The sequence below is a fragment of the Notamacropus eugenii genome, chromosome 2 (genome assembly GCF_028372415.1).
Source record: "Notamacropus eugenii isolate mMacEug1 chromosome 2, mMacEug1.pri_v2, whole genome shotgun sequence".
Classification (NCBI taxonomy): Eukaryota; Metazoa; Chordata; class Mammalia; order Diprotodontia; family Macropodidae; genus Notamacropus; species Notamacropus eugenii.
The window spans coordinates 18,690,170-18,713,190 of NC_092873.1; the positions used below are offsets into that span (position 1 = coordinate 18,690,170).

Below are 23,021 nucleotides of genomic sequence, written 5' to 3' on the forward strand. Positions count from 1 at the left end.
CCTGCTGAAGAAATACCCCAAGGTGGGGCCTCATCTCAGGTGGGTACATCTGAGGGGGGCTGGGTCCTGGAGCCTCTCCAGCCTCTCCCACCAACCCCACCGATTCCCAGTCAGTCAGGAGATGAGGTTAGAACAGACTTCAGAACTCTATTGGAACGTAGGGCCAGGCCAGTCTGGACTGTGGCCTCTTGTAGTCACTTGGTGACCTCTCCTTACTTCTTGAAATCTTCTTCTCCAGCCTAGGAGGAAGAGCAGAAGGAGGGAGGGGTCGGGGGGAGCCAAGGGAGGACCCCACACCACCCCCACCCTGGGTGGTCCTCCATCTCCCCCTGTATGACACCCTCTGGGCCTCAGCTCCTCCCATCCAAGCACTGTGCCCCCAACGTGCCTCCCAGCTCACCTCGAACACTGTGTCGATGATCTCATCTATGACAGCCGCCTGTGAGCGGAACACTTGCTGGTGGTGTTCCACTGCGGCCATCAGCTGCAAATAGTGGAACATTCTGTCCTGCTGTCTGGAAGAGAGGAGCACAGGCAGTCCTCAGCTGAGTGGTCCCTATGCCCTTGTCTATGGGGAAGCCACCAGCTTCTGGATGACCTCAGTTAATGCCTATCCTGCTCCAGAACATGGACCTCCCAGAGCTTTCCTCGTGCAGCTCAGGCAAAGGTTATTGCTCCCACTTTACAGATGAGGAAACTGAGGCCCAGAGAGGGGAAGTGAGTTTGCTAAAATGGCAGAGGACAAGAAATGCAGAGCTGTGTGCTGCATACAAGTGTATACAGGGGCTGAAGCAGCAGCAGCACATTGTCACCTCCTACTCCTCAGCTCTCAGCCCTCAATATCCTGGGCCAGGTTTCTGAGCTGCAGGAGGCTGCCCCCTCCCCACAGCCTTCTCCTGCATATCTGGTCCTGGACAGATCTCAGGAGCTCCCCAGACTCAAATAAGAATCCAGTTTATGGTTGTGGACTCTGAACCCAGGTCCAGAGTGAAAAGTCAGACAAGGTGCAACATCCAGGTTCTGGGTTTTATTCCCAGCTCTGACAATCCATGCTCTGGGTTTTAAGGTCCTTTCTAGCTCTCATTCTCTGTTCTCTGACTTTCTATGCTCTAAGGGTCCACCCAGCTCTGAAATTTTCTGTTCTAAAGGCCTTCGAGATCTGACATTCCCTGTTCTCTGTTCTGGGGTCCCTCCCAGGTTTATCCTTCCATTTTTATATTCTAAAGTCCCTCCCACCTTGAATGTTCTATGAACCATTAAGGTTGGGTTTGGATGCCCCTCCTGTCCCTTAAGCTGGCAGAACTAGGGGGTTCTGGGTAGCGTTCCTCCATCTCAGAAATGGGACCTTAGGGAGCCATGGCTAGGGAGGAGACCTTGGCTGCTCCCTGTAGACACAGGACCCTTTCCCACACAGGATTCCTTCCTCCCTGAGCTCCTTGCCTCCCCACACAGTTGTTTCCTGGAGAAAAGAGCAGATCCTAGAGATGTGAATGGTTTAGAGCATAAACAGCCCGGCAGAAAGTGGGGCACTGTTCCCCCCAACTATATGTCCTTCAATAACTCCTTCCCCTCCCCCAATCACCTCACCCTCCCCAGGGATCAGTCTGTCCATAGGCCAAGCTCCCACACCCCCAGGAGCCATCCCTAAGACTACTGGGCCTTTCAGAGTCACCTCAGACGGTTGGAAGGAGACTGGGCCTCGCAGTTGAAGAGTTAGATAAGAATCCTGACTCTGAGGCTTTCTCTTCTTTCAGACCTAAGGCAAGTTCCTTTCCCTTTCTGGGCCTCAGTTCCCTCCTTTGCAAAATGAGGTGGCTGTTCTCTAACTGTTTAGGCCCTGTCTCCTCAGTTCCTCAGGGCCAAGGCCACTTCTTACACTTTCTCTTAGCCCAGGATCTGAGGACCCAAGGAACTCTCCTTCAATAACTGGTCCTGTTCTCTGAGGGTCTGGAACCTTCCTCCAGTGGACTCCTGCCCCCTCTCTCTTCTTGCCTATTGATCCACTGACTCCTCCCTGGTCTTCCTGCCTGCTCCCCAGTGTGGGTCCCAGGGGTTTCCCCTTACTTGGGAGTCAGGTCCCCATATTTTTTCTCAATTATCTGCATTTGTAGAGAGGAGTCACTTATCATCTCTTCGTGTTCTGTGAGGAGAGAGGTCAGGAAGCTGAGTGGGAGGCAGTCCCTTGTCACCAGCTGGCATGCAAGCAGAGATTGGAGGGGATTCCAGCATGGGGCCTGAGTTTGGCTTGGAAGTGCCTGACCCCACTCAGGCACCATCTACCTCTGAGAGTCTGGGACATGAAGTCAGAAAGAGGTGATTACAGGTTCCCAAAAGGTGGCACAGGGTGGTGGGCAGGTGGCTGTTGGTACCTGCGCCAAGGTTTGTCAAAGATTCATCCAGAAGTTTCTCACGCATCCGGGCTACTTTCTAGAGAGTGAGTTGGAGACACAAGTTAATTCTTTCCTCCTGGACTCCCCTAAGAGATGGCCTTATCCATCCCTTCCCTAACTAGGTACAATCTTAATGATCCGACTTGGCTCTGAAGATGAAAGGAGCTAATCTGCCCTCCTCCCTTGGCAGAGATGGGGGGTTATGGGGTCAGAACATTGTACAGATGATTAAATGAATGTGATGGATTGGGTGCTTGGTTATTTGGCTGAATTGCTTGTCTCCATTGGTTAAAGTAAGCTGGATATATATGTACATATAATATGTGGATACATATATATGTTTGATCTATATATCTGTATATCTGTTTATATGTTTGAGTGTATGTGTGCATATATACATAGATATGTATATATCTCATATATATACATGAGATTAAAAACAGCCAAAGGGGCTGAGATGGTAGGTGTGGGCAGAGGGCAGGGGGTGGGGAAGTGTCAATGACTGACCATCCATTCTTGACCCCCCTGCTGTGGAAAGGAGCACAAGCTAGGGGCCTTCTCAGCTTTCCTGGACATATGTGCCCCTCTACCAACTGTGAGAAGATGTTCTTGTAGAGAAATAAACAGAGAACAGAGTGAAACCCACCCAGGCACAGCAGAACTCCAGCTGAGTTGCTCCTTGGCACAAGATTCTTGGCTTGGAGATCAGGCCCCAGGGGATAGGCAGGTCCCTCAGCTTCACCCAAGCCCTCATAAGGGCTGTATCTAGAGGGGAGGGCTGGCATTCTTGGGGTATGTGTGTATATATGAATGTGCATGCATGTGCCCCTACTCTGCCTGCTCAAGGCCTTCTGGAGAGAAACAGAGTCTTCTCCCTTCCTGTGCATCCTTAGCCAACCTGGGGGGATGATTGCATCAAACCTGGGCATCCAACACTTAGTACAATGCCCAGCGCATAGTAGGTGCATAGTAGCACATAGCAGGCGCTTAATATGAATGATCCTTTGAACTGTCTCAAGACACAGCCTTTTTCTCTTCCCTTGTCCCTCCAGCCCCCCAATTCCCAGTACCTTCTGCTTCTCCTTTTCCAGTCCCTTGAGTAAGGCCATCTGGAAGTTATCCACCAGCACTGCAATCACTAGGCTATGAGACACTGGAGGGTGAGGTCTGAGCTCTATGTGCAGGGGCAGGGTCCAAAGTTCCAAAGGGGCAGTAGATGTAGGAGGGGAAGGGGTTCATAGGCAGAGTAGGGACTGAGGTAGGGGGGCTTGTCTAGGAACAGGGCCAGGTCCTGGAGGGGCTTGGGCCAGAGGGATGGAAAAGAAGGGTGTGGAAAGCCCCAGGGTAGGGATGGGGGACTGGGGAGCCTCAGAGTGGGGAGGAGAGAGAGGGCTCAGTTTCTCACTTGAGGAAAATGAAGTATTGTATAATAATGTAGATCATGAGGATGGGGATGATATACCAGGCACCTGGGGAAGGAAGGGCCTTAACTTTGCACTCAGCCAGTAAAATAGACCAGGCCTGGGACTTATATAGGAATTATATAGCTGGAGGAAGGTGGGGGAGAGAAAGGATAGGGGATGGGAGGACTACCTAGCCGAGAGTTTCCCATCTTAATTTTTCTTCCTAACTAGATACTGTGTAATTGTTTCTACATCGGCACTCCCTGAATTTTGCACTCTGGACCAAATCCCCATTGTCCTACCCTAGTTATTTAAGGCTCCTGTTGCAAAGCTCCCAAGACCAGTCTGGAGAGAATATCCAGCCTTCACACATCTGTTGGACCCAAACCCACCTCTCAGCCCCTTCAAAAGTTCAGACCTGTTCTCCATTACCTTTTGCCCGGCTGTCCAAGTAAATGAGGGACCAGTCATCCAGAGTGAGCATAGTAAAAAGGGTGAAGATGGTGGTAAAGATGTTCTGGAAGCGCTTGGGGTCCGAACTGTTGAACAGGGCTCGCAGGATCACAGAGAAGAAGACTAAGAGGCTAAGGAGGCCCCTGAGGCCCTTGCAATATTGGCGGACCAGCCCTCTGCCTAGCCCTCACTATCACAGCCCTAGTAACCTCCCCCTGCCGAGATACCCTGCCCATCCCCCCAGGCCCCCAAATTTCTCCAGATACAGAGGCAGGTGAACATGAGGACAAGGATGGCCCCGATGGAGGGCAATGACCTGGCCAGGGTCCCGGTCACCTCTTGGAGACTGTTGAGGAAGCTGAAAATAGGAGGAGAGACAGACAAGGAGGTCAGAGGACCAGTAGGAAGACTGCAGAGGCCTTGCTGGACAACACCAGTTAGGGCATCGGAAAACTCTCTCTCTCTCATCCCTTCTGAGCCTCTGTACAGGACCTTTGACCTCAAAGAACCTTAGAACTGGAAAGGGTTTTGGGGCAAAGAACAAGGTATGGGAGCAGGGAGAACCCTTAGAGCATGGGACAGAAAACAGAGTGGGGAAGCTGAACAGAGCCTTAGGACAGGACCTGCTGACCCAGAATCCACAGGACTATCAATTTCGAATGGGAAGTCATCTAGAAAGCTTCTAGCCCAACCCCCTTCATTTTACAGATGAAGAAAATGAGGAACATGGAGGTTCCTTCAGGAATAAGAATCTCAAAGGGACATTTAGGATCATGTAGTTCACCTCCCTCCCTAAGGCCCATAGGGCAGGTGACTTTCCAAAGGTAAGGAATGCTCAGAGCGCTTGAGGTGGGATGTGAAGCCAGATGACCTCAAGCCTAGCCCTCTGACCCTGGGCCTCACCTGAGTCTCCGAAGCACCATGATGGCCCTCAGAGCTCGAAGACTTTTGAAGATCTTGAGGATTCGGAAGACGGTTTTGCTGTGGGCCATCCTTGTGGATGAGGAGAAATACATCTGCTTGAGCAGGAAGTCTGCAGCGGCCATGAGCATGATGAAGAAATCTGCGGGGAGCCCCAGTAGCTCTCTCAAAAGCCCATCCTGCAAAGCTTCAACTGCTCATCATGACCCAGAATGATGAGCTATCTGCCTCCTTGAGGCTGGGGAAGCAACCCCCCTCTTCTGTCCTTTGAACCTCATAGTCACCCTGGAGGCAGGCATGATTATGCCCACTCTGCAGATGAGAAAATTGAGGTTCAGTAGGGAGATGACTTGCCTAGGGTTGCCTAGCAAGTCAGTGCCAGAGGCAGGATTTGGAGCCAGTCTTCTTGGCTCTAGGATTCAGTGCTCTGACCTCTAAGCCACAGCGTCTTTATCATTAAAGCAAGCTTCTGGGCAAGGCAGCAGAGCCTCTTCTCCCTAAGTCTAGAGCCCATATCTAAAGAGTGCTCTCTGTTCCAACCCCTTTCCCCAACTGGAAGACCCCTCCCTGGGGAACATGGCGGTCTCTTACTGCCACCACTCTGTGCCCAATCCCCCTCTTATTTGGTAGTACCCTGTTCCTAATCTCAGCCATCCCTCCCCTTCCCATCCAACCTAGCACCCAAGCCTCACTCACCTAGACCATTCCAATAATCAAAGTAGCCAAGTCCCAGGACCGTAATCTTTAGGAGAGCTTCCATAAAGTAGATGGAGAGGAAGATGGAGTCCAAAGCTGTGAAGTACCATTCTGTGGGGAGGCCAGACCCTCAGGTTCACTGCAGGCCTTGGCTTCCCCACCTGATCTGCAGACTTCCTCCCTCTGCCTTGACCCAACCACCTCTTTGCTCTCCTCAGGTAGGATTCCTAGCTAGCTTGTCCCTACTCTTTCGAGGATAAATAGTCTATGAGAGTTTTCTTCCCCTCTTGGATAGTAAATCCAAAATGACATGCTTATCAGGATTACTTAGTAGTTAACTGGATTTTCTTTCAGAATAGAAGTAGGCTGAAGGTCTTCTGTTTTCTCTAAAACTTCCCCTGCCCCCCTTTATTCTGGATATATTCTAAACCCATAGACTTCTGCTCCATCAGACTAGTATTTGTGAGTTCCATCCATCCATTGCAATGCCTGTAGTATTCTCTGTGCTCTTATGATCAGGGTGTCAGAATGGTTGAGATATGGGAGCAACAGGTGCCCTCTCTGGGCCACAGGCTCACACCAACCTGCCTCTTCCTCTGGAGCTCAGGAGAGGCAAGGCCTCTAGGCTAGTGTTCCTAAATCAACCTGAGGCTGTGAAAATAGAACTGAAACGTTGGGGAGACCTCACCAAGTCAGAGCAATGAGGCGTCCTGGGGAGACTGGGGTGTGGTGGGTTGGGCCTTGAACTCCCTGAGGGACCCACAAATCACTTGATATCTGACTTGATCCTCAGAGCACCCGTGGGAGTGAAGGGGCTATAGCTCTTATTTGTCATTTTACAAATGAGAAAACTAACAGAGGCAAATCACTTGACCTATACAGGTTTAAATAAGGAGGTTGGATTCTAGTTTGAAATTCTGATTCCTATGAGTCATCTCAAGTGAGTTGTCAGTCAACAAACATTAACTGAGTGCCTACTGTGTGTCTGGCACTGTGCTAAGCATGGTGCCTAATTTTTGTTGCTTGGTTGTGCCTAACTCTTCAAGATCCCATTGGGGGTTTTCTTGGCGGAGATCCTGGACTGGTAACATCATTTCCTTCTCCAGCTCATTTTTATAGAGGAGGAAACTGAGGTCAACAGGGTGAAGTGACTTGCCCAGGGTTATGCAGCTAGGAAGTGTCTGAGGTTGGATTTAAACTCAGGAAGATGAGTCTTCCTGATCCCAGACCCAGCACTCTGTGGCAACACTTAGGGGCAATCTTTGACTTCAGGGACCTTTGGGTCTAACGGGGGAGACAATGTTCAAACAACTTTGTGCAGACAAGAAATGAATGGGGTCAATTGGGGTCCTCTCAGTGTGAAGGAGGCCTGGAAGAGGGTTCTTACAGAAGACGAGACATGAAGGAAACTAGGAGGCAGAAATGTTCCAGACTGGGGAATCCTTTCCTCATTCTCATCTCCCAGGCCCGTTTATTCATTAGGCATGTCTCCCTCTACATACTGAGCAGAATGCAGAATCATTGGCATACTTTTGGAATACCTGTCATGCATGGTAACTGGGACTTTCTCTGACATCTTGGAGGACAAAGGGTTGTCCCAGGGTACTTGGATGACCCTCGAAACCCATGCCCTGCCTACCACCCCCTCCTCTTCTATACAGAATCTTTCAGGTAGCTGAAGATGGTCCACCTGGTCCTTATCAGCACTTGCCCTTTCTGATGGCCCCAGGAGTTTGAGAAATCCTGAACCCTTGGGACCAGACTGGAGCTAGCCAGGGCCCCTCCAGCCCTTCCCCCAAGGATGCTTACCTCCCCAGACCTCTACCTCAGCAAAAGTCTGGACCACCAGGACAATGGTGTTAAAACAGACCACAATGAAGATGAAGATCTCAAAGGTGAGGCTTTCCACCATGACCGCCAGCATGGATCGGGCGTGGCAAAATCCTTGAAGGATCTTCCCACAACACTTGTGTAAAAGCTCGTCAGCCGCCATCTGCTTCTTGTGGGCATGCTGGACCCTGGCTGTCAGGGCAGGAGGGAGGTCAGGGTCGGGCCAGTGATGGTACCAGGGCCCAATCTGCCTACGAGGGCTCTGAGACCTTCAGGAACAAAGTGGACAGGAGCCCTGGCACAGTCACAATCAGAGGGGCAGGATAATTCACAGCAAGGAGTTCTAGCATGGGAGGGCACTGGCTTCTCTCCCACTCTCAGGCTTACTTATTTCAGTCTGGAAGAGAGCACTCCCTTCACTGTACAGAGGAGGACTGAAGCAGTCATGAGGAGGAGTCCTAGCTGGGGGTCTCTAAAGGGGTCTTTGGAATGTTACCAGGGGAGTATGACAAAAGAAAGGAGGAGGGTGAGCACATAGACACTTAGGGAAATGCTTCAGCTGAGACTGGACTGAGTGTTGCCTGAGGCCTTGGGCCCAGATGGCAGTAAACCAAAGGATTAGGCAGTAGTGTTTTTCTGTCTCGAGGCTAGAGATGGCCATATCCTTGACAGGATTCCATTATTCCCTCGACTGTGCCTGAGGTGATCCCATCAGGGTTATGGGGAGCATGATTCAGAACCTGGCACTCTTAGGTGCAAGCTAGGCTCCAGGATAGGGCTTCTCAAGCCTAGGGACCAATAGGTAGGTGGCCTTACTCTTCCTAGATCTCGAATGGTGATCAAATTCCCAGGTTTGACCCATGGAGGTGTAGGACGGCTGAATTCGGCTACTACTTCGAGAAGGCTTGCTCTTCAGGCTTACACGGCCCCATGATGGGTGGGAGACTTTGGACGAGTGCTTAGAATGGCTAGGTTTGGTAGGTGGTGTGACTGGAACAACTGTTGTGGGGGCTACTGGAGTAACTGGAGGAGGGGGTGGAAGCTCAGCCTCCCTCCGGATCTCCTCTGGAACGGTTAAGTAATTCATCTTCAATGGGAACCCTAGAACTGAGACAAGAGTGACCAGTATTTCACTTGGGAGACTCCAGACATGGTCCTCCTTGCCCTCTCCACCCTCCCATTGACCCCTCTTTCCTCACCTCAGTTCATCCAAGGGACTTGTGGAGTCTCACATTCTATGGAGGGGCCTGGTGGTTTCCATGGAGACCCTTCTGTGATATAAAGGCTCAGGCCTTCCACTAGAGTACCTTTCACAGAACCCTAGAATCTCAGAGACCATCGAAGGTCACCAGACCTGAGTTTACATCCCCAACAAATTGTCATCTATGATCTGCTTGCAGACTTGCAGTAACAGGGAGCTCAATGATAGTTCACTGGACCTCATGTCAGGAAGGTCTGAGTTCAAATCCAACCTCAGAGACCGGCCAGCTGTGTGACCCCAGACAAGTCACTTCGCTGTACGAAGCCTAGTTTCTATATCTATAAAATGGGGATAATAATAACTCCTCCCTCCCAGAGTCGTTGTAAGAATAAAATGAGATGATATTTCTAAAGTGCTTTACCAAGCCATATAAATGACAGTAGTGGTGGTGGTAGTAGTAGCAGCAGCAGCGGCAGCTTTATCTCCCAAGGCAACTCATTCCACTTCTGTATTGTCTTCATCCCTGGGCAGTTTCTCAGCACATCAGCTTAATCTGCCACTCGGAAACTTGCCTCAATTTCTTCTGGCTGGAATGACTGGCCTCTTGGGCCCAGAGCTCCTGTGGGAGTAGTGAGGAGCTACTTGAGGGGAGCTGAAGCTTTCTTGGGACCAGCCCTTGTCAGGCTAAGCAGAAACCTGCTGATCTCTCTTCTCTAGGACACTCCTTCAGACCCTTGAACACCACCATCTTGGAAATGGGGTGCTTAGAACTAGACCCCCCCATTCCAGAGACTCTGGGGGTGTGACCCCACCAGAGATAAGGAGGATGGTCACCTTACTTTTTTTTCTGGATGTATTCTCCCGATGTATTTCACATAAAGTGCTCTGTAGAATTACCATCCCCAGCTGGGCCTCTGGAGTTGTTAACATCTGGAAGATGTTACATTTACAAAACCTCAGACTTTTAGCGTCAGAAGGAACTTCAGTGATCATGCCTCCCAAACCTATTTCTGCTTCCACGTGATAGACACATAACTGATTATACAGTCTGTGGCTGAAGGTGCCAACACAAAGGCCCAGGCTACAATCCCACACACATTTGGGAGGTTTCCCTAACCTCAAGCCCACAGCAAATTCTTTGCAACTTCTAGCTAATTCCTGGGGCCAAACACAACAAATCTAAGCTCTTCCCTTCTCCACATGATGGCCCTTCAAATACTCAAAGACAGCTGTCCAGGTCTTTATTTTTAAAAAAATTTAAACATTTTTTAAAATTTGACTTCCAAATTTTCTCCTTCCCTCCTACCTCTCCCCCACCCACTAGGAAGGCAAGTAAATTATATCAATTATACATGTGAAATCACGCAAAACATATTTCCACATTAGCCATATGAAGGAAGGAAGGAAGGAAGGAAGGAAGGAAGGAAGGAAGGAAGGAAGGAAGGAAGGAAAAGCAAGAAAATTATACTTCCTTTTGCACTGAGTTCACCTGTTCTCTCTCTGGAGGTGGACAAGATAGCACTTTTTCTTCCCGAGTTCTTTGGCATTGTTCTGGATCACTGCATTTATTGATCAGGGTAGCCAAGTCTTTCGCAGTTTATCATTATTACAACATTGTTATTACTGTGGGCAATGATATCCCAGTTCTGCTCAATTAACTTTGCATCAATTCATCCAAGTCTTCTTAGGCTGCCCCAACGCCATCCCCCTTATCATTTCTTACAGCATGGTAGTATTCCATCACAGTCATATAGCATAACTTGTCCAGCTATCCCCCAACTGATGGGCATCCCCTGGATTTCTAATTCTTTGCTACCACAAAAAGAGCTGCTATAAATGTGTGTGTGTGTGTGTGTGTGCATATAGATCCTTTTTCTTTGATGTCTTTGGGGTATAGACCAAGTAGTGGTATTGCTGGATCATAGAATATGCAAAGTTTTATTGCCCTTTGGGCATAGTTCCAAATTGTTTTCCAGAATGTTTAGATCAGCTCCTAACTCCACCAACACTTTATCAGTGAACCTATTTAGCTGCATTAGTGTCCCATTTTTCACTCATCCCCTCCAGCATTTGTCATTTCTGACAGGTGTTCGAGTTGTTTTAATCTTGTATTTCTCTAATCATTTTTTCATATGACTATAGATAGGTTTGATTTCTTTTTCTGAAAACTACTTTTTCATATCCTTTGACTATTTATCAATTGGGGGATGGCTCTTATTTTTATAAATTTGACTCAGTTCTCTATATTTTGAGGCTTTTACCAGAGAAACTTGTAAATTTTTTTTTATATTGCCTCATGGTCTCTGACCTTTTAGCAAAATGGAGTTTCCTCATGAGGAAATTGTGGAAGAAATTATCTCTTTTAATATTTAAAGCAATGCTTTTGCTTTGTCTGAGATCATGGTGCTGCCTTTTTTTGGTTTAGCTGAATTATATTAGATTCTGCTTCAGCCCTTTATTTTAACTGTGTGTGTGTCTTTCTGTTTCAAGTGTATCTCTTGTGAACAATATGTTGCTGGATTCTCATTTCTAATCTGTTCTGCTATCTGCTTCTGTTTTATCTGTTAGCTCATCCCATTCACATTCACAGTTATGATTACTGAGTATTTCTCTCCATTTTCTTCTTTTTATCCTTCTCTCTTTTTTATCCTGACCCTCCTCAAAAGTCTGTTTTGCTTGCTTCTGGCCTCTGTATTCCTTAATCCTCTGTCCCTTCTATCATTTCCCTCCCCCATTTCTCTCACCCCCTTCCCCTCTTATTTCCCTATTGGGTAAGATCTATATCTACACCCAAAGGAGTGTGTACATATGTTCTCCCCTCATTGAAACAATGCCAATGACATTGAGATTCAAGCATTGCTCACCACCTATTTTCCCCTCAACTATGAAAGCTCTTTCTTGTGTATTTCTTTTATGTAAGAAACCATGGACAGGCCCCAGGACTTTGGGGGCCACAATTTTCCCTTCTAGGTCCCCAATCACTGTGGCTGCAGCCCCTGCAGGTGCAGGTCCTAGCTGTGTCTCCCCTGAGGTCGCTTCCTAGGATGACCAGGACACCCAGACCCTGGACTAGATGTGTGGCTCTTCCAAGGCCCTTGGGCTCAGACCCTGGGCTGTCCCCATCAGGGTCTAAGGGAAGATGGCTGTTAGAAATATATTCACTTTAAAAAGGACAACATCTGTTGTGAAGTCAGGAAAGGTTTTCTTAATTTTTACATTCATTACTGGATGTATGAATGAATGGGTGGTTGTTGTCCTTCATCTCAGAAGAGGACCAAAATGGCATCACCATTGTGTGTCTGACTGTGGCTGATCAGACCAATACGAGCTTGGAATGCTCTACCACAGGGTGGGCACAGATAGTCCATGTGAATATTTGGGGTGGATATCCTAAATTTGTGCATCCTGCATTTACTTTGTGCTGTCTCAGTTCTGCTTTGCTCAAAGAGCACAACACCTTTTCTTATGTGGGCATGCCATGCTGAGCGATCCTGTGCCAGTGTCTCCCATGTTGCACGGTCCAGTCCAAAGTTCTTGAGAGAGACCTTGAGAATGTCCTTGTATCGTTTCTTCTGGCCACCATGTGATTGCCTGCCCCATGCAAGCTCTCCATAAAATCAAGGATGACAGAGTGGAAGGAGACCAAAAACAGGGCACTGGGATAAACCAGGAAATAGCTGGCACCAACAAGGACTGACACAAGATCATTCAAGAAGCTTTGGACTTAGAGAGATGCAGGATTCCTGGCTCAGTAAGAAGGCAGAAGAAATTCGGTTTTATGCTGATAGTAACAATCCAAAGCACTTTTATGATTCCCTGAAAGCTATTTGTGGACCAAAAACCCATGGTACATCACTACTCAGTGCTGATGGAGCCACAGTAATGAATGAATGGCTAGTTCCTAATGGACTACTACACTTGCTTCAGACAAATGCAAGGTTTATATGCCCAGCTTTCAATTCAAATTCCCAGCCTGCCTCCTGTTTGTTGGCCAGCATTCCAGGGTTCCCTCAACCTCACCCCACATGGGTCTACACTACTGCCACATTCCTCATTTTCTTTATAGAATGACACAGTATAAACTCTTTTAAAGGAATTCTCTTAATTGAAGTACAAGCTTTCTAGTGTTGACCTGAAGGTTTGGTAAAAGAGCCAAACAGGCTAAGTGATGTCTTAACTGAACAGGAGGTAAATACGATAAGAGTTGACAAAGTGTCCATTGAAGTCAGGAATCTGTGTTTTCTTTACCATTAACATGACATAACATAGTATATGTCCACAAAATACTGAGATGTGGGAAAAGTCCCATGCTTCAAGATAGCGTTTTGGGTTAAGGGTCCTTAATGGTGATCTTAAGTCAGCCCCACTGGCCTTGTTGACATGGGAAGGCATTCTTTGAGTGCCCTCAGGGAACAAGGAACAAAGAAGCTGTTAGGTGCAGGTTCTGCTCCTGGTTGATCAGTTCAGTCTCTGGGCCCTTATTGAGGGTTCAAAAATGATATTAAATGATTATCACTGGGATTACAGATGTTATTATGTTTTCTGCAGAAACGTAAGTTCAATTCATCTCTTCCATGGGCGACAGGGTGTGGGTGATAGCTTGATTTACTTGGCACATGCTGCCTCCTGTCTCTGTCCCTATCAGCTAGGCTACTGGCTAAGCACTAAGCACAATAATAAGCCAACCAGTGCCTACCCTCAAGGAGCTTACTGTGGATTAGAGTGAGACAGTGGGACTTAGACAGTTTGGTTTGGGGCTCTGTGGTGGCCTCTTGGGGCAAGAGAAGGGGAAACACCCTTTTCAGAACACAGTACCCATGTCTGGAAGTCCAAGTTCTAGTGGGAATTAGAGGACATGAACACTGGCAGCTAATGGCCAATTAGGAGGCAGGCAATAGTCCAGAAAGAGGTTGATAAGGCCTGAACCAATGAGGTAGCCATCTGAGTACAGAAAAGCTTTTCAAGGCAGGAGATATGAGGAAGCTAGAATCAGTAACACTTACCCATTGATTGGTTGTGGAATGGGGAGGAATTAAGGCTGCAAACTCAGATGGCTGGGAGGATGGGGTACTTTAGACAGGAGTCAGGCAGGTCAGAGGAGGGGTTGGTCCTTTTTAAACCTGTAGAGTTTGACATGACTGTAGGATATCCTGTTTGAAATATTTAGATGATAGAGGGACTGGCAGGTCAGGACAGAGTCTGGGCCTGGGTATATAGATTGGGGAGTTACCTGTACGCAGGTGATAGTGAAGCAGACGGAGTCACCAAGAGGGTGGAGGGAGAAAAGATTCCTGGGACACAGTCTTTGGGTACACTCACAGGGAGGGGCCATGATGTCGGTGTTTATCCAATAAGGAAACCTGAGAAGAAAGAGTCAAACAGGCCAGAACCAGGATCTGGAAGACTCAGCAGGAGACAATATCTGGGAGTTTTCTTTTGTAGACAGGCTTCAGATGCTCAGGAAACTATCTAGTATCACTCCTGAAGTAAATAAAGAGACCTCCTCCCTTTGATAGACATCTATCCTTTCTGGATGGCAAAATGCTTACCCCATCATAGGTAGCTAGGTAGTATAGTGTATAAATAAAGTCAGGAAGTCAGGAAGCTTCATCTTCCTCAGTTCAAATCTGACCTCAAACACTTACTAGCTGTGTGACTCTAGGCAAGTCACTTATTCTGTTTGCCTTGGTTTCCTCATCTGTAAAATGAGCTGGAGAAGGAACGGACAAACCACTCCAGTATCTTTGCCAAAAGGTCAAAAAGAGTTAACACTGCTCAACAACAAATATCCTTTCCCAGTGGAGAAGGGCGAGTCAAAAAGCAGTCTACCCTTAGATGGGTCAAGAGTCCAGTCACTTTAGGGTGTGGAATACAATGATGTAAACAAAATGAGGTGATTGAGAGGGAAAATAAATGCTTGCTAAGAAAAACAGTAACAGTAAAAATTTTAAAATGACCCTGAACAATGGAAATTGCCCCCCAGAAAGATGCTTATTGTCAGGCTGAACCAATGGACTGAAACCAAGGTTGAGAAAAGGCTATCAGAGCTGCCATATAGGAGATCGCAGGTAAGTGAAGGGAGCACTATCAGGTGAGTGATGAGGTCAGAAGCCAGATGGAAAAGAGCTGAGGAATGAGAGAAAGAAGGAAGGAGAAGCAGCCCTGTAGACAAAAAGGAAGAGAGATACTGGAGAATAACTTGAGGGAATCACAGTCTCAGTGAAGGTTTTCTAAGGATGGGAGAAATCTGGCCCTGCTTGTAAGCAGCAGAGAAGAAAGTAGCTTGGAACCAGAGAACTCAAGGACTGTGGGTTTTGACTAGGGACTAGGGATGGGATTAGAGATCACAGAGATGATAAGTTTCAGGAGAAATGGAATGATCAAAGATAATGGTTAGATCAAGGGATTTCACAATTCTTTATCTTGGAAGTGGAACACATGTAGGCGGGGGAAAATCAGGGGTGTGACTGTCAATCAGTCTGTCAACAAGCATACATAGCAACACAGTCCCCATTTTTAGCTAGGGTGGCATGGAGGAGTGGATCATGGGAGTCAATATTGAGGAACTGGGAGGTGAGTTTATTCTCATGTCTAACATAAGTCTCTCCTTGCTTAAACTGTGAACACAAAACATGAATACTATGACTGTACTCTGTGTTTTGGGGCTCAAGTCTACCAGAATCAATTTTATTTAATTTATTAGTATTTATGATTATATCCAACCATTTCTAGCTCGGAGATGGAGACATCCAAACTGGTAAAGCCCCTCGTGCCCTCTGGCATGATTCTCTGCTCCATGATGATTTCAGGTAACATAGAATCTTGAATGAGGGAAAGCTCACATGTAAAACTCCAGTTTCAGGCTAACATTCCAAATGTTTGGTTGTTGTTCAGTTGTGTCTGACTCTTCACAACCCCATTTGGGGTTTTCTTGGTAAAGGTACTGGAGTGGTTTGCCATTTCTTTCTCCAACTCATTTTACAGATGAGGAAACTGAGGCAAACAGGGAGAAGTCACTTGCCCAGGGTCACACAGCAGATTGGAATTCAGGAAAATGAGTCTGACTCCAGGCCCTGCACTCTATATGCTGTACTACCTAGCTTCTCAAAATGTGGTAAACACTCAATAATCTCCTCAGCTTTGCATAATATTTTCTTTTTATCCTAAGCTTAAGCAATCAATCCCCAATTAGAATTTTGATGTAACTTGTAACCACCATTAGCCAGAACCATAACAATCCACTGGAGCCTCAGTCTTCAGCCTGCACCTAGGTCTCCACCAAGAGTGTTTCCCAAAGCATCACATGTTCGATGAAGAGGAGCACTGATTGACAGACGCTTGTCAGAGTACCACCTTGGAGGGAGTCACGTGGCCTCCACTTCTGGGTGGATCCAGAAGGAGCTTCATTGTGAAGATTAAAAGGAGACATATTTGGTGGGACCAGGAGGGATCAAGTGGTTGGTTCCTGCAGGGGTTGATTTTTGGACTATTGAATCATCATTGGGCACTTTGTGTGAAAAAAGTGTGACTGAACACATTCACGTTGACGAGTATCAGTCTTAGCGTCAGCCTAAATGAAAAGAGATAACAGCAAATCAGTTGTACTAGTGCCCCAGGCTTTCCAGGCATAGGACAGCCTCCATCAATGCTTTCAGATATGACTTTATGCTCTACGATGACTCCAGGTAACATTTATAGGAATCTCAAACAAGAAAAAAGATCACAATAGATAAAATATCACAGAATAGTCAAAGAGTAAAGTCACCATCTCATTCCCTCTTGGACCACACTCCCCTTACGGAGTCAGTGGGACCCTGGGAGTAAATGAAGGGACCTAGGGACCTCCTTCTGTGGATGGCTATATTAATCCTTTCTTAGTAATGGAAAGAAGAGACATAGGAAACTGATGCAGAGAGCTGAGAATGCAGGAAGGAGAACAACAAGAAAAAAAGACTAAGGAGATCAATGGAAGCCAGAATTGAAGGGGGTTTTAAATGCCATTAATAAGTGAAGTTTGCATTTTATCCTAGAGATAAGTTAACTATTGAAGATTTTTGACTAAGGAGGAAAGAAGGGGATCACAGTGACAATCAAGGCTTCAAGGAGATGAGCAAAGAGTACCCTGCCTTTGTCATGAGTAATTTTATAATAACTGAGGAAACAAAATCCGAGCTATATGATTTATCAGCAAAGTAAGTAAATGCAGAACAAATAGGGTACAGGACCTCTCAGCAGGCACAAAGACCCTGAAGAGACTTATGATGTTTCATTTTGTAGAAGTAGAACTATCATTAGTGGTAGAGGCATCATTTTTTTTAATTAATTAATTAATTTAACTTTTAACATTCATTTTCACAAAATTTTGGGTTCCAAATTTTCTCCCCCCTTGTACCCTCCCCCACCCCAAAACACTGAGCATTCCAATTGCCCCCATCACCAATCTGCTCTCTCCTCTATTATCCCTCTCTGCCCTTGTCTCCATCCTCTCCTCTGTCCTGTAGGGCCAAATAACTTTCTATACCCCTTTACCTGTATTTCTTATTTCCTAGTGGCAAGAACAGTACTCGACAGTTGTTCCTAAAACTTTGAGTTCCAACTTCTTTTCCTCCCTCCCTCCCCACCCCCTCCCTTTGGAAGGCAAGCAATTCAATATAGGCCAAATCTGTGTAGTTTTGCAAATGACTTCCATAATAGTTGTGTTGTATAGGACTGACTATGTTTCCCTCCATCCTATCCTGCCCCCAATTACTTCTATTCTCTCTTTTGATCCTGTCCCTCCCCATGAGTGTTGACCTCAAATTGCTTCCTCCTCCCCATGCCCTCCCTTCCATCATCCCCCCACCCTGCTTATCCCCTTATCCCCCACTTTCCTGTATTGTAAGATAGGTTATCATACCAAAATGAGTGTGCATTTTATGCCTTCCTTTAGTGGAATGTGATGAGAGTAAACTTCATGTTTTTCTCTCACCTCCCCTCTTTATCCCTCCTCTAATAAGTCTTTTGCTTGCCTCTTTTATGAGAGATAATTTGCCCCATTCCATTTCTCCCTTTCTCCTCCCATATTTTTCTCTCTCACTGCTTGATTTCATTTTTTTAAGATATGATCCCATCCTCTTCAATTCACTCTGTGCTCTCTGTCTCTGTGTGTGTGCATGTGCGTGTGCATATGTATGTGTGTAATCCCACCCAGTACCCAGATACTGAATAGTTTCAAGAGTTTACAAATATTGTCTTTCCATGTGGGAATGTAAACAGTTCAACTTTTATGAGTCCCTTATGACTTCTCTTTGCTGTTCACCTTTTCATGCTTCTCTTCATTCTTGTGTTCGAGAGTCAAATTTTCTTTTCAGCTCTGGTCTTTTCATCAAGAATGCTTGAAAGTCCTCTATTTCATTGAAAGACCAATTTTTCCCCTGAAGTATTATACTCAGTTTTGCTGGGTAGGTGATTCTTGGTTTTAGTCCTAGTTCCTTTGACTTCTGGAATATCCTATTCCACACCCTTCGATCCCTTAATGTAGAAGCTGCTAGATCTTGTGTTATCCTGATTGTATTTCCACAATACTTGAATTGTTTCTTTCTAGCTGCTTGCAATATTTTCTCCTTGACCTGGGAACTCTGGAATTTGGCCACAATGTTCCTAGGAGTTTCTCTTTTTGGATCTCTTTCATGCGGTGTTCTGTGGATTCCTTGAATACTTATTTTGCCCTCTGGTTCTAGAATCTCAGGGCAGTTTTCCTTGATAATTTCATGAAAGATGATGTCTAGGCTCTTTTTTTGATCATGGCTTTCAGGTAGGCCCATAATTTTTAAATTGTCTCTCCTGGATCTATTTTCCAGGTCAATTGTTTTTCCAATGAGATATTTCACATTATCTTCCATTTTTTCATTCTTTTGGTTTTGTTTTGTGATTCCTTGGTTTCTCATAAAGTCATTAGCCTCCATCTGTTCCATTCTAATTTTGAAAGAACTATTTTCTTCAGTGAGCTTTTGAATCTCCTTTTCCATTTGGCTAATTCTGCTTTTGAAAGCATTCTTCTCCTCATTGGCTTTTTGAACCTCTTTTGCCAATTGAGTTAGCCTATTTTTAAAGGTGTTATTTTCTTCAACATTTTTTTGGGTCTCCTTTAGCAGGGTGTTTATTTGTTTTTCATACTTTGCTTGCATGTCTCTCATTTCTCTTCCCAGTTTTTCCTCCACCTCTCTAACTTGATTTTCAAAATCCTTTTTGAGCTCTTCCATGGCCTGAGCTCATTGGGTGGGCTGGGATACAGAAGCCTTGACTTCTGTGTCTTTCCCTGATGGTAAGCATTGTTCTTCCTCATCAGAAAGGAAGGGAAGAAATACCTGTTCACCAAGAAAGTAACCTTCTATAGTCATTTCTTTTCCCTTTTCTTGGCATTTTCCCAGCCAGTGACTTGACTTCTGAGCGTCCTCCTCACACCCACTTGGCCTCTAGATCTGCCGAGCCAGCACTTGGGGTCTGAGATTCAAATGCTGCTTCCCAGCCTCAGGGCTTTGGGCGGGGGCAAGGCTGCTATTCAGTGTGAGATCAAGTTCAGGTGCTCAGGTGGGGGCAGGGCTGCCTCACGGGCTCATTTCCCTCAGGGAGTTTATGCAGAGACATTCAACAATGGATCCAGGCTCCTGCCTGCTTGGGGAGCCCCAGTCTGCTCCCACTTCTGCTGCTGCCTCCCAAGGGGGCCTGAGTTATGGGGGTACCCCACTCCCCTCTCGACACACCAAAGAGACCCTCTCACTGACCCCCGTCACCTGTGGGTGGAGGGACCCGCGCAGCCGCTGGAGATTCTGTCCCTAAAGCCTGCTCGGATCCACTCCTCTCAGTGCCCTGCAGCCTCTGGGCTGGGCTCGGCTCTGCATCCGCAGTGCGATGGACCTTTTGTGAAAGGTTTTCAGGTTCTCTGGAACAGAAATCTCCTCCGCTCCGTTGTTCTGTGGCTTCTGCTGCTCCAGAATTCTCTGGGGGTTCTTTTTTACAGATATTTTATGGGCTGTGGGTTCGGAGCTAGTGTATTTGTGTGTTTCTACTCTGCCATCTTGGCTCCGCCCCCGAGGCATCATTATACATATATAGACACATATTTAAATGGATCTTTGGTCTTTACAATGGTTTTTTATAGTTAAAGTACAGTTACTATTTTTAGATTTAGGAACTTTCCAGAATTTGGGCACTCTAGTTACTTCCACCTGTTAGTGGCACAATCATGAGTGACTTCCCTGAAACAATGCGACTTACAGAAAAACAAAACTTAACTCAGGAAAATGAGGCTTAACTCCAGTGGCTGCCCAAAATGTCAATGACGATAGAAAATGGAGTACATTTGGTTCTTGGATGTCACTTCCAAGGTGGAAAAGACCAGGATCTTATTGAGACAAGAGTTAAGGCTGGGTATCACTTTTAACCCATTTCCCTAAAAAAGACCTTACCTTTTGTTCCATACATTTTTCTAATGAAAAAAGTTCAGAAAGAATTTTTAGGCCAGATGAATATTATTAGTATTTCTAGAGAAACTATAAAGGTTTTAAATATGCTTCCATAAGAGTTTGACCTGACCATTCACCCAGGAAACACCAAGTGGATGAAAGATGTCTATTACTAAGGTCACATCATTGATTTGAGGACAACCACGGAACTTGTTCAATAGTGTATATATATATACTTGAGACAGACAGTACAAAGACAAAATGAACTGGGCCCAGAGTTAGAAAAGAGGAGGAGGGTGAACTAGATTTCCTTTGAGAAACTGCAAAACTTCTTTACTGCCCCCGAGCTTCCCATGAAGGCAATTTGTGATAAACTTATGAAATATTGTAGGATAATGATTTTCCGTGTCAAAGCCTAGAGAGGGCTGAGCTAGGAAGCCTGGGCCATGATAGAAGAGGCTCAGATGCAGTTGGGCTCCCAGAGGTATCTCAGTATGGATGGTCACGCTTCTGACTTTCCTGAAGCATTTGTGCTTGGTCAGTCATTTCAATCATGTCTGACTCTCTGTGTACCCATTTGGGATTTTCTTGGCAAGGATCCTGGAGCGGTTTGCCGTTTCTTTCTCCAGCTCATTTTACAGGTGAGGAAACTGAGGCCAACAGCTCTAAATGACTTGCCTGGTGTCATACAGCTAGTAAGTGTCTGAGGCAGGATTTGCATTCAGGTTTTCCTGACTCCAGATATTGTGGTCTATGGCCCCACCTCAATGCTCTCCGGAAACATAAGTAAGCACTTAATGACTTCCTATTGATTGATTGACTCACTCACATCTCTAGTGCCCCCAGGGGGTTCAGATGCCTGTAACAGGCAAACTCCTCTCCATTACCTAGACAGTGGCCAGAGTAGGAGCTGGCTAATCTCTTTCCATACAGTCTGTAAGATGAATAAATTGACCTAAATGCTTTTCCTTCATGTCTGATCATGACACTTTCTCTAGACAACAATGTTCAATGGCTCCCTCTTGTCTCTAGCATAAAAAGTAAACCACCCTATTAATTAATTAGTAATTAGTTAATTAACATGCACTTCAATCTGGCTCCCACCTACCTTCCTAGTGGTCTTTCATATTGTGCACCTTTCATGCCCTCTCCATGAACAACCTGGGCTCTTCCCTGGACCTGCCCTCCCTCCTCATCTTCATCCATTAGAATCCTCAGCTTCCTTGAAAGCCCATCTCAAGTGCCATACCCTAAAAAATGCTTTTCCTGCTCCCTCTGTGCCTACCCCATCCCGCATAGATCTCTCCCTCTTGAATACCATGTATGCATCTACTTCTGTACATGTTTCATTCCTGTCCCCCCAAGTAAACTTTTTATGAGAAGGGACTATTCCATCCCTTGCATCCCTGCTCACTCCTACTCAAAGGTTGGGTTCTTGGGGGAAGAATGGTTCTCACTAGTTGGGGAATCCTCTCTCACAAACCACTGCTGGGGTGCTTATTTTTAACAATAACAACAACAGTTTCCATAGTGCTTCCCATGAGCTAGGTAAGTTCTTTACAATTATCTCATTGGATCCTTACAACAATCCTGGGAGGCAGGGCCATTAATTAATATTAACAGTGAGCCAATACACAATTAGGTCCAAGGGAAGGCATTTACTAAGATTCATTGAAAAGATAATAATAATAAAACATTTCTGGGGCACACTCTGCCACACACATAGGCGGTGTCAGTGGGAAAAGTGTGTGGATGCTTCTGTAGTGTTCGCCGGTGCCCAGAGAGTACACACTCGGGAACACAGGTGGCCCCCACACAACAGGTCCCCATTGTCCCTTTCCTTGTTGATCCACCCTCATCTGGGTGTGGCATCTCTGCTGGGCAGTTTGGCTGGGCTTTGGGGCAGTATTTCTCACTACAGTTCAACTCCTTCTGGACACAGCTAAGGCTCTCTCAACTCACAAAGCTCTTTTGTCCTTAGGCCTTGTCTGAGCAGGACCATTCCCTGCTGGGTATATTGTCTCCTACTGGGCCAGTAGCTCTAATACAAGGTACCATGACCATGGAGGGGGTAAAGAGAGGAAAAACTCCCCTCTCTACAAATTGTAGAGGTACAGTTCTCTCTGGAGGTCTGGGTTGATGGCTTTCTTCTCCACTGCCAATGGTCAAACCCTAGCCAGAGATGAGCTAGAAACTTTCCTATCTCCGGCTTCAACCACTCCGTGGAGACTGGGTCTCTTTGTATAAAGTGCCATCAGGGACTTGCTGATCCGGGCTCAGAAACCAGGCAGCTGCCCTCTCATTCCATCCATTTAGATGGGAGAATGTCACCATACCTCAGAAAGAAATGACAACGTGTAACCCTTCTTTGTACTTTACTTAAGACCTCAACACCTTGTGGTCTCTTACTCACCCCTAGTCTTCTGTGAATTCATCAGCCAGGCCAGGAGAAAATTCTTTCATCATGGATGTCCTATGAACACCCCCATTACCTCTTCTCTGGAGATTTTCAAACAAATGACCCCTTGTCAGGAATGTTGTAGGGGGTGAAGTGGACATTATTTCCCCTCCCCCCCAGAGCCCCTGGGTTGAGAAATGTCTGTTGAGTTTCTAGGCAGGGTTGGGCCTAGTAGCCACTTTCTGTTAGTGGCTACACTCTCTGTTGTACCGCTTTGCCTAGTAG

General features: G+C 46.3%; 1 protein-coding gene across 2 annotated transcripts; it reads right to left on the minus strand.

The window, feature by feature from the left end:
- Positions 1–127: 127 nt before the first annotated feature.
- On the minus strand, positions 128–22,991 carry CATSPER1 (cation channel sperm associated 1). 2 transcript variants are annotated; one of them, XM_072639160.1, is made up of 16 exons: positions 22,752–22,991; positions 14,125–16,464; positions 13,898–14,014; positions 8,893–9,513; positions 8,510–8,800; positions 7,673–7,885; positions 5,864–5,974; positions 5,150–5,309; positions 4,513–4,604; positions 4,226–4,369; positions 3,796–3,859; positions 3,461–3,533; positions 2,370–2,427; positions 2,065–2,140; positions 401–515; positions 128–239 (listed from the first exon to the last, which is right to left on the minus strand). In XM_072639160.1, exons 5-16 carry the CDS (start codon positions 8,778–8,780, stop codon positions 213–215), a joined length of 1,404 nt encoding a protein of 467 aa, XP_072495261.1. In that variant the 5' UTR covers positions 8,781–8,800; positions 8,893–9,513; positions 13,898–14,014; positions 14,125–16,464; positions 22,752–22,991; the 3' UTR covers positions 128–212. The 2 variants fall into 2 exon arrangements, with proteins under 2 accessions (XP_072495261.1, XP_072495263.1); XM_072639162.1 differs by lacking the exons at positions 8,510–8,800; positions 8,893–9,513; positions 13,898–14,014; positions 14,125–16,464; positions 22,752–22,991 and adding an exon at positions 8,081–8,203.
- Between the last annotated feature and the right edge of the window lie 30 nt (positions 22,992–23,021).

What these genes read in the sequence shown, in the direction of transcription:
- CATSPER1 (XM_072639160.1), bottom strand. Translation starts at nt 8,780, where the DNA reads ATGAATTACTTAACCGTTCCAGAGGAGATCCGGAGGGAGGCTGAGCTT. An exon ending in CCATTCGAGATCTAGGAAGA is followed by an intron (nt 7,886 to 8,509) that starts GTAAGGCCACCT and finishes CTGCCCTGACAG; the next exon opens with CCAGGGTCCAGCATGCCCAC. An exon ending in TGATTATTGGAATGGTCTAG is followed by an intron (nt 5,310 to 5,863) that starts GTGAGTGAGGCT and finishes GGCTCCCCGCAG; the next exon opens with ATTTCTTCATCATGCTCATG.